Source organism: Bombyx mandarina, chromosome 15 (assembly GCF_030267445.1).
Source record: "Bombyx mandarina strain Sakado chromosome 15, ASM3026744v2".
In the NCBI taxonomy this organism is placed as follows: Eukaryota; Metazoa; Arthropoda; class Insecta; order Lepidoptera; family Bombycidae; genus Bombyx; species Bombyx mandarina.
Window position 1 is genome coordinate 6,053,045 of NC_143221.1, and position 11,658 is coordinate 6,064,702.

General features: G+C 36.4%; 1 protein-coding gene and 1 pseudogene across 1 annotated transcript; both read left to right on the forward strand.

Annotated features, from left to right (window-relative positions):
• Positions 1-2,233: 2,233 nt before the first annotated feature.
• On the forward strand, positions 2,234-9,518 carry LOC114247130 (uncharacterized). The gene is made up of 6 exons (XM_028179994.2): positions 2,234-2,515; positions 2,621-4,037; positions 4,581-4,752; positions 5,298-5,560; positions 5,774-5,957; positions 7,350-9,518. Exons 1-6 carry the CDS (start codon positions 2,450-2,452, stop codon positions 8,590-8,592), a joined length of 3,345 nt encoding a protein of 1,114 aa, XP_028035795.2. The 5' UTR covers positions 2,234-2,449; the 3' UTR covers positions 8,593-9,518.
• On the forward strand, positions 9,020-10,492 carry LOC149501436 (uncharacterized; annotated as a pseudogene).
• Positions 10,493-11,658: the final 1,166 nt, after the last annotated feature.

Consider the following 11,658-nt stretch of genomic DNA (forward strand, 5'->3'; position numbering starts at 1 on the left):
GACCTCAATCTAGGATACCTTCTACTATCGGAAATAGAGATTTAGTTAGTAAATTTAAATATATACACGTTTGCATTTATAATGCAATTTGGGAATATTTTTTGAAAAGTTAGTAATGTCCGATGTGTAGCAATAATTAGTATAAAGTTTTGTAATTTTTGTTTTTTGTTACCTTGTTGTAAACTTTTATTTATTAAGGTCTTCCTAAAGTTATTTTTCTGTTTACTTTCTACTTACCTGTAATGTTAATAGTGCAAACTTGTTTAATTTTTGTATATCTATTTTGAATGTATTTTATGGGTGTTTTGTATAGTAACCGGCAAACATCTTGAGCAAATGACCTTGACTGCGCAGAACCGAATTTTAGATCACTTTGGTGGTGAGGGTGAGGCGCGACGGCAGGGGAAATCGTATCGAGCGCGTTATTGGTAGATCAGTCGAACCTTGCGTCCCGCACCGCGCCCTCATTCCGCTTGCTCCCAAAAGTACGCTTGCGTACAGTGGAAAGTTATTATATTATTAAAGTCTATCGTTATTAATCGTTAAGTTATTTGTTATAATTACTTGTGGACTTTGTTGCCATTGCTATTTGTTGAGTGTTTGTTGATTTTTTATAAACATACACTATGCCGCGACAAACCGGTGTAGTATTCAAAAGAAAGGGTAGAAAAATTGTGTACGACGTATATTGCTTCATTATAAAACAGGGGAAGAATGATATGGAAAAAGTAAAACAGACTTCGGAAGTAACAAAACCATCAGTGAGGACTGTTAGGTGCATTATTAAGGAAGCTAAAGGCTCTGGCTTGCTCGCCGTGTTTCGGACTCCGGGTAAGAAAAGATCAGGAAAGAAGAAAGTTATCGGAATGGATAGTTTCGTTCAATCTGTAATAAAAAGATGTAATCATAATAACTACATAACAAGCAGCGAAACTCCGTACCATAGAAAGGCTTCGAAAATTTTAAAGAAGATATAAATTTTAATGGCTCGGAATGAAGCTTACGACGTATTATGAAAGAGCTAGGCTTTAGATGGAAAAAAAGAACAGAAAATAATCGGAAGCTGGTAATTGAAAAAAGTAACATTCGATTACTACGAATCGAATATTTTCAAAAAATAATTAATTATAGACAAAAAAGAAGACCGAATCGACCGAGTTGTAAACTACACCGATGTGCCCTATGTCGACTAATCACGATGATAGCGACTCGGGTGATGAAAACAGTGATGATGATGATGGTGGTCAAGATTATGATAACGAAAAAAAATATACAAATACCAGCTTCGCTTCAACTGAACCAAGACCTGGCAACAGCTCTAGTTTTGACTTAATAGAAGGAATATCTATTTTACCCCAAGATTAAATTATTACAATTATTAACCTACATTTTTTGTTGATGTTCTAATAAATGTATAAAAAAATACATATGTTGATTTTAATAATTTAATTGCATTATGACGCAGAGCAAATAATGTTTTTGCACGTGAGTGTACCATGCGCAAACTTACCCCCACTACGTCAACAAATGCTCAAGAAGTTTGCCGGCTATTATACTGTTACTGTTTTCCAAATAAATAAATGTATACACATTTAACATAAAATAAGATAAAGACAAAAAAATATTTTAGTTACACGTACGATTCCCCAAAATGGAATTCCGAACTTACGATTCTCAGCCCAGTAGTTGGTGCACTGACTACGGTACCCCGAGTCACTCGATTTGTGTACTAGTGTACTATTAAATAATATTTAACTAAATAATATATATAGGTATAGTCGTAAATGTAGTTTTAATTATTTTTATTTCTTCGATGGGTGGTCGAGCTCACAGCCTACCTGGTGTTAAGTGGTTACTGGAGCCCATAGACATCCACAACTTAAATGCGCCACCCACCTTGAGATATAAGTTCTAAGGTCTCAAGTATAGTTACAACGGCTGCCCCACCCTTCAAACCGAAACGCATCACTGCTTCACGGCAGAAATAGGGAGGGCGGTGGTACCTACCCGCGCGGGCTCACATGAGGTCCTACCACCAGTAATAAATTCCATGTATGACTCTGGAAAACTCAAGAATCACAATGGTTTTGCCAATTTAGATATAAAACTTTTCATTCGTTTTGTTTAAATCCCATTTAGGTAATAAAAATGTGAGCCGACGTGGATGTAAGGCGATTAAAATTAAAGATCGATTTTCCAAAAGATCGATTCCGATCGGGCCCATCTATGTACCTACGCACTTTGCCGCGATCATAGATTAAACACTTTACGCGATTGTAGGCTTTCGTTGATGCACCTATTTATTTGTTGATATAACTTTCATTCCTGTTTTATGAAAAAATGAACGTATTTCGCTAGAGTAATGAAGCAAAATATTCCAAGTTTGTAACCTACAAGGTTTATAATCGATTACAAAAATATTAACATTCCCGATTAACATTGATGCAACATGGCAAGCGAAGATGTGATAGAATTAGGTTCTTCAGATGATGATACTGAACCAGCGCCAAAGAAAGTATGTACCCAATTTAATATATATGTAAATTTAGCGCACTTTTGCATATAATATTTGATAGACCACTAAACCTAAACAAGTTGTTTAATTGTTATAAACTTTCAGGCAAAAACTCGACCGAATGCCATGGTTCACATACCAAATAATCTTTGTGGAATAACTATAAAACCCGCAAAGCCGTCTAATAGTGCTCTCCCACTGTCGTTAGTGGGTAGGTCAATTACAGTTACTAAAATCCCTAAAGATGTTAATCCAGTTTCAATGAAATTTAAGAATAATGGGTGTGCTATTCAGAAGAATAATTCAGTTTCACCGAGACCAGTTGTTAGACAGTATATCAGACAATCACCAAAAAGTAAGATGACAGGGTGCCGAATTCCAGTCAATTTGGTCAATATGAATAATGCAAGAATAGGGAATGTTCCACAGCAGTATAATAAAAATCTTGTACCGAATCCAATTTTGATACAGAATGCGAAACCAAAGGGATTGTTACCAGCTTCCATAACTGTTAAAAAAATGAATACCATGAAACTAGCCACCCCACATGTAACTAACCCAAATATGAAGAAGAAATTAATAAAAATATCACCAAAAATACCAATAGCTAATACAACAGTGGAACTTGACGATGATGATGGTGCTTCTCCAGGCCCTGGACCTGCTCGTCAGTGGTACCTGAGACCCGAAGAGCCGACTCAATTTGAAAATGATATAGGGAATGATGCCTCGGAAATTGAGAAACAAAATAATGCAGAGCCTACTCCATCTGATATGGTCGAGATAACTATACAAGACAGTCCTGTTCAGTCTGCAAGAAAGAGGGCATTTGAAGTTGGAGCTGAGTTTGCTATAACTATTGATGATAGTCCTAGTAAACCACCAGCAGATAGCAAAACACAAGATAATGGTAGTGATATTGAAGATAATGTACAAAAAAAGGAATCAAGTAGAAAAAAAAAATTAGAGTATCCTTTGGAAGTGAGCAAAAGGCAGTCAATAGAAATTGAAATATTACCATTTGAAAGTGTACCAGTAAATAAAAGTAATGATGAAGATACAGGAAACAAACACAATACTGGTACTCAACACAATGAGGTTATTGAAATAGAAGAGTCTCCAGCAAAGTCTCATGACCTGCAAGCAAGCACACCAAAGAAAAAGATTCCATTGGTAGTAGCACTTAAAAATAAAACATTTGATTATCAAGAGAATGAAGTAAAAGAAAATAATGAATTTCATCCAGTATATCAGGAGTTTATAGCATTATGTTTCAAATTGGAACATTCTGATGATATGGAGAAAATAGTTGAAAAAAAGATTAAAGCCTATTACAGACAAGTAGACAAAACTTATACTGAATCAGAAGATTTCATAGAAATGGTAGCAAGTAAAATTATTTCAATGAAGGCAAGCCCTGAGAAAATGTATTTGTACATAAAAGATATTGTTGATGAACTAAATTATAAAAGAAAAATGACAAAATCAGTTATTGTCACCGAAGATTCAACTAAAAGTAGAGGTATATAAAATGTTTGTTTAACCCTTTTTTTTTTTTTTTGGTCATGAGGAAATCGCCGGACTTCCGCCCTCCCCTGGGGATGGAAGGCGGGGCATGTCGGAGTCGAACTGACTAAAACCTCCTGTCGCTCAACAACCCGCGTCCGAACCTCGCATGAGACAGAACCCATGAAAAGGCAAAGGGGGGAAAGTGAAGCGTTTAGTGCGGAGCACATCTCTCCCATCACCCTCCCCCTCGGGACGCCGGACCGGCGGTCGTCGGCGCCACGACCACCAGCCCTCTCGGTCGGCAGGTTGTTTAACCCTTAAGTACTGATCTATTCTCAACAGATTATGATTCATAATCATAGTCTCAGAAATATCTATATTTATATGAGAAGTGTTTCTGCACATATATGAACACTAACCATGACATGACTTGTCATGTTTATGGGCTCCAGTGACTATTTAGTAACAGACGGGCAGAGATCTCAGTCACCCAAATACGTAATAAAAAAAGTACATTTTTGTAACATTGGTGAAAATGTTAATTTTATTATTCCAGATGAAGAAAACTTTTTATATGGTGAAAATAGTGAATTTGATTCAAAACGGCAGAGACAGATACGGAAACTTGAAAAAACACTCAAGAAGTTGCACCGAGCCATACAAAAACTTGAAGAACAGGAGGTTGATTTTGATGATGATGAAGATTCTGTTTATTTGTTAACTGAAAGGTAATTCTATTGTGTTTGGGAAGTTACTAGATTTTTTTTAATCAATTGATGATGTACTTATAATGTACATCATTAATAGAACACTATTGAAACTCTGCCTAATGCATGTGTTAAAACTTGTAACTGAATTAAATTTAATAAGACATAAAAGCAATAATTAAAGATTATTAAAATGGTATATTTGGTTGAGACCTAAATCTTCATAACAATAGTTTCAAGATATTGACTATCTATGTTCAGATTTTTCCTTCTGCACTGGGAAGCTGTCTTAAGAACTTTTACTATATAATATGTGGTATGAGCCAAACAAATTTGATTTAAATGTGAGGAAAAGTTTGCAGGGAACAATTGTATTTGGTATTGTGATATGAATTGAAGATCTTCCACTGTTGTCGCAAGACTTAAAGTAGACCGATCATAGGCCTTATATGTTATGTGGAAGTTATTGTTTGTGTAATCCAATTTTCACCAGAGAGTTAATCTAAAATATGATAGGCATCATTACTATGCAAGATCCTCTATTATAGAAAATTTTAAATATGTAGGTACAAGGAAAGAATGGTTCGAGTTCATGCAAAGTTTTGTCAGCTGACCAACACAAAGATGCCTTCAGAGCCTCGCTTACAGATCGAACCTCGACCTGGTCATCCTAAAGGACCAGCCAAAAAATTAGAGAAATGGATAAACAAAAAAATTCCAATAGGCACACCATTACCTTTCCCAGACTTCCACGATGTACTGAGGTGTGTGAGAGAAGCTAACGAAGAAGACGATCTCAGGTGGAATGAGGTTGATATCATGGAAGAAGGTATGATTTATTCAATTTATAGTTTTCATAAAATATCTTAATAGCCAGAACATTACGAGAAATGGTTCCAAAAAATTTTTTGAAGTGCACTTTTACTATGTGAAAAAAAAACTGTTATGATCATTACTATAAATACTACTAATGAAAAAAAAAAAATAGAACACTTATTATCTTCCCAATTTTAATATTTAAATAATGATGTTTGATTTTCAGCTCGAGATCTATTCACAAGATGTGGCAAAAAATTACAGAGACGTAGACAAGAAAATGAATGGAGGTTAGCAGCATCAAGACTAGCTGTGGATCTCGACCCTGCCGAAAATAGCACTGACCTTAAAACTAAGTTACAACATAATAAAGTATTAGCGAGCAAGAAAGAGACAGATGTTTTTAACAAGTAAGTAGATGTTTTGTGTGCAAATTAATCATGTCTATAATAACACTTGAAAAAATGTTAAAGATAACTTTTTCAAGTGTTTGTTTAATTTGGTAACCACAGTTAAAAAAGAATCTGAATATCGAAATTTGGTTTCTAGAATCTCATGATTCATTAGGAAGTAAAATTTAGAAACGTAATTTAAGCATTGAACTAATTTTAATACAATGGAGCCTACTCAAATCGTCTTTTCGCATTAAAAGTGTACAATTTCCAAAAATATTCGAAATTCAGTTAATATGCGGAATCATTTGGTATCATCACCAGTATTTTTCTCATAAATACTGTCAAAAGAATGTTTTTTTTTACCTATGTTTTGACTACTGTTAAAAAAATTAATACATAATTTTATCTTAATTTAACAGACATTTAATGTATCTGATAAAAAAAAAATGTTGCAAAGATGAATAATATTAAAAATATCACATGTTAAACCTTTAAAACACTTTCCTGTAAAATTAGTAAGTTTTGAGATTATACAGTTTTAATGTGAGAAAATGAAATATGTCTTTGTTATATTAACATAGCAAGGCACACCAATGTCTAAGAGCCTTTATGTAATTCATCGTTATTCAAATCATTTCAAGTTTTTCTATTGCCAATAAAATAGCAGTAATCAGAAAATAGATAAGACCACTCGCAATTGCGGTCTGTAAAAAATTACCGGTTCCATCCACCGCATCTGGCATCTGGTTTCACTTTGTTACTGGATAGTCAAGTAGCCGACACTTTGTCGAACAGTCCAAACTTCCGTTTACGGACCAATTTGCCACAATTGAAATAGATATTTTAGCAATAATTCAGTCATTAATCAAACACAACCACCTACCATAACAGTTAAATTAATCAAACACCACCACCCGCTTCTTAAATGAAGACAACTTTTAGGCATTGGTGGTAATGGCAAGCAATGCCGTCTTTACCATAAGGGCACACGGGGCCTGTGCCCAGGGCCCCCATTCTCAGGGGGCCCCTAAGGACCGACAATTTCTCTCACACATTTATTCGGTTTCCGTTATCGTGATCGTAACCAAAAAACCAGCAGCATTCTAATATCATTAATGACATATTATATCATACCGTATTTGATTACCTATAATAAATGGTCATACTCGGTAAAAAAATGTTATTATAATTCGCTTTTTTTACTTTCCAAAAGGGCCTCAAATTCTTGTGTGCCCAAGGGCCCCAGCCTAATTTAAGACGTCCCTGATGGCAAGTCATCATTGTCTTCTCCACAGGTTTCTGAAGATAGGTCCCAACAATAGTGCCTCATCTATAACTAAAATTTTAAATAGATTTTTGTTTTTTCTTATGCTAAAAACAAAAAAAAATTCAAATTTTCTGTTTCAGGTATGCCGATAAACAGAATCAACTTAAGCTAGAAGCAGAAGAGATAGGTGACAAGGAAGCTGAAGAGTCACCGGAGGAGAGTGACGACGAGGACACTGTTAATTTGGAGATGTCTTTGAAAACCAAAGAAAAGAGAAAAGAAAGATTAAAGAGATTACTTCAGGGTAAATCTAAAAAGGCGAATACAACGAATGACACACTCAGTAAACCTGATGACACAGTGCAACTTATTGAAAATAGTGAAAATCCTGTCACAAAACCCACTGACGAAAATGCGTCTGACGAGGTACAGGAAACTGAAACAGTTGAAAGTGAAGATAAGGCCCAGGCTACGAAAGATCGTGAAAATAATTCAGACTTCGGCACTTCACTAAATGATAGCAAAGAAATTGAATCGGACATAGACGAACTTCATCTTCTTGAAAAATTGCACTCGGATCAGTTCAATTCGTCAACGTCAAATTCTTCAGATTCAGGAAGTGCCATACAATTGTCAGATACACTCGACTCGAGCAATGACGATAATCCTGACCGAGATGTCATTAGTATTGAAGACTCTAGTTACTCAGAATCAGAAACCCAAAAGCAACCAGACAGCTTATTTCAAATAGATGAAGTTATGAAGAATGAAACGGAAGAATCTAAGCCTGATAATAAACTAGATGACGAAATGAAAGGCACTGTTGAAAACGAATTATCTTTTGCTGGAGTCAGGTCGCGTTACAAGACAAATTATACAAACAATGAACCAGTAGACGTTGTTCTTGCTTCCTCCTCCGATGACGAACATATAATGAACAGCAAAGAGAGACCTGAGAATTGTGTAAATTTAAGTGATGATTCTATTTCTAATACTGGCTCCGTTAGTGCTGGCGTTACTGAAAACAAAGTAGAACATGACGATATTAACGAAGCTGATAATAGTGCAGTGAGTAGTTTTAATATTCCGTGCTCTGTTAGCAATTATGTAGAAAGGGAAAACATTGATATTTCGGAGAAAATTTGCGACCCAATCCAAGACGACAACCCAATGAATTGCGAAACGGATTTATCACCTACAATCGAAAATGAAAATAATCTGACAAGTATTAATGCAACTGTCCAAGTTATTGAGAACAAAGAGAAAGGAAAGGAAGAAAACAAATTAAGTGAACATTTATCTTGTGAACTCGAGCATCCCATTGGGTCCAGTACCAATGAAAATGAAGTTGTCACAACCTCACATCACGATCCAATCGACTGAGTAGTGATAAAATAAATAGGAATAGCTTAGTCAGAGAAGTTTAGTTTTCTGGATGGAACAAAAACCAGAGTATAGCGGGCTAACAGTTATTATGTTAATCTCATTATTGTGTGTAAAAGGGTATTTTACTGGGGTTGTTTTTCTAAGCCCCGTGTATTGTATATTGATCAAACAATATAAGTGCTAATAAAGTATTTAACAAAAAGTGTTTAAAGTTTTTGTGGCCGATGAGAGATAATATTATTTTTTTTCCCTGCTAAGCAGGCAGCACTGTGCCATATAATAATGAATGGCGCTCGTAAAAGTTGTCGTCACATATTATTTTATATTAAAATTATATTTCTTTTTCCTAAGCATATTTTTGTGTTTCTTTATTTGATCAGAGAATATAAATATTCTGTTAACTTTCCTTTTCATTGCAAAAGTAATGAAAGATAAATCAGTAACATTGTAATATGTAATATGTGACCTGCCTGCTTAGGGGCAAATAATACTGTTGAACTTTACTTCATTTTAATACTCTTTAATTTGCTATTAGCTATGTGATGGAATCTTTCAACTTCAGATTTCCGATTAGTTTGAAAGTCTGCACACGTATCTAGGACCGATGTCAATTCACTTATTTAATATTACTTTGTCCAAATGTGCTGACCACCACTCTCCAGAATACTTTTATTTACTTTGGCTCGCTCGATCTAAGCGTGTTTTTTTTTTAAATCATTTATTTATTGTTCATTTACATTTAAATTTATAAAGGGTATTTAAAATTGAAAATAATGATAACGAATTATTTCAGTTTCATGAATACGTATAATATGTTATTTGAAATGTTATTACGCTCAAAATTGAGAAACAATTATTTATTTTGTTTATTTATGTTTTAATTCACACATGATATCGAAAATATATAGATAATTACCAACGTGCTTTTGTGTTTTATTGAAAACAAAAAGATTAGGCACATACAATATTTATTTGCCAAACATTATTGTAAATCTAACTTAAATTTTTGTAAATTGAAAATATAAATTGGACCTTTATACTGTTTGAACGATTTCAAGATTCATTGCATAACGTGTTCTATTATGTTGTTTTCATAGAAATAATGTGAAGCTGATTAGGGGGTGTAAATTGCAAACAAAACGAAAGACTGGGCTATTTTAGCCGAATTAGAACGAATAATTTCAAGATTTTTGAGTATCCATGTAGACAGATCTTTTATTTATAATGTGTGCATTGCGTTGTGCATTCTTATTTCAATGCCTGTTTTGAAGTTATTTGGATACGATACGATAACGACTTTCTAATTCTTTTTTGTAATTTGATGAATTCACGGTTCATATGATGTTAAATGGTAACTTTAAGTCACCATTTACCTTCACTTAACCTGAGAGTCAGTTCCGTGACTTCAGAGTCACATTAAGTGGACTGGTCCGCGACTGCGAGACCACGGGTCCAAAGACGTTTTCAGGGACCTACCCACTAAACAAGTCCCCTGCACTTTTCGCCCAAGCGTCCGATCCCCTCCGAGGTCAGAACCCGGATGAGGTAAGGGGGTTATCGCGGTCAACACTACAACCAGACGGCGCAGCTCACCCCAAGGACGCTCGGCCGACGGAGCGGAGACGAATCGAATACCCTGAAATGTCGGCCGTCTTGGTACGGCAGCCCGTCAGGCCGCCCATACGGTGCAGCTGGTGGCCCGGAATACTTTGCTGGACTCGAACCAGCCTACCAGGTCGGGACGCGATATACCGCCAACCGGTTGTACTTTCGTATCTCCTTGGCGGCGCGCTAGAGCACTGGTAGCGCGCCGCGCGGCCTCTACTCGCTCAGGTCGCCCCGTGACCTTTACCGGGGGGAAGCCGCCACCTTCAGGGGTCGGGATGTGCGAGTGTAATCCCTCCTCCGGACCTCGGCTCGAGGACGACGCATCCTAAGGGGGCCGCGGGCCTAAGGGTGTTTTAGGGTCCTACCCACCAATTGTCGTGAAGGATAAGACGTCCAGTGCAAAGGTAGATATCTAGCGATGCACCGGTGTTCGCATCCCGCTCTCAATGGCAATTTTTCTAATGAAATACGTACTTAACACATCTAAATAAATGACTTCCATTTTAAAGTACATATAACATTTTGTAATAAAAACTCGCACGCTCTTTGCGTGGCGAATTGGCGGTTGTCTTTTGAGCCCGCGCGGGTGTTTTCCACAAATCTGTTTCTGCTCAGTAGCAGAAATGCGCTACGGATTGATGGGTAAAATAGCCATTATACTATACAATTGAGGCATAGGCCGCATTACTCAAACTTAGGTTAGATTGCCGAAGTATCTGTTGTTGACCCAACGGGGTAACCCGGAACACCCGCAACATAGCCCGGGCGGTCTGACATCGCGAGTCTAGTTGTATTGTTGTCCGAAACCACCCTACACGCCCGGGCTCCGAAACTGGATGGAGACTTTTTAATTTATTTATTGCTTACTTGGGTTGACGAGCTCACGGCCCACTTGGTGTTAAGTGGTTACCAGAGCCCATAGACATCTACAACGTCAATGCCGCCACCTAACTTGAGATATAAATTCTAAGGTCTCAGTATAGTTATAACGGCTGCCCTTAAGTACCTACGTATTTCATTAGAAAAACTGTTGAATTTTATGGTCCATCGCTCGATTTGAGCTGATTTTACGTTTTATTCTTTAAGCCATGAAGACTTATTGAATTTATAACATGTGATTAGAAATATGTAGGATTGGGGTAGGTTCCTGTGCCTGCGGTAGCCCATGTACCAGTAAATCATTAAAACGATAGGTGGTGCGCTAGTGGTTTTAGGAAAGTTGTTGTATTTGTATTACCAGACTCTTCATACTAATCAGTAACTACTCATAGCGAAGCATGGTCGGGAATTATAATTTTTAAATAAATAAAGTCCTTTCGGTCTTCGCTTCATTAAAGCATCACTAGCTTGTTAGTTAAAAGCTGTTGAAACACTACGAGTATTTTATAGACTTGACTAGAAGGACATCTTTTAGACATATCCGGATCTCTGCTACTGCTGAGTGCTACTAACTTT

Coding starts and splice junctions, on each gene's coding strand:
- LOC114247130 (XM_028179994.2), top strand. CDS start 2,450: ATGGCAAGCGAAGATGTGATAGAATTAGGTTCTTCAGATGATGATACT. Junction 4,753..5,297: donor GTTTATTTGTTAACTGAAAG/GTAATTCTATTG, acceptor TTAAATATGTAG/GTACAAGGAAAGAATGGTTC. Junction 5,958..7,349: donor GAGACAGATGTTTTTAACAA/GTAAGTAGATGT, acceptor TTTCTGTTTCAG/GTATGCCGATAAACAGAATC.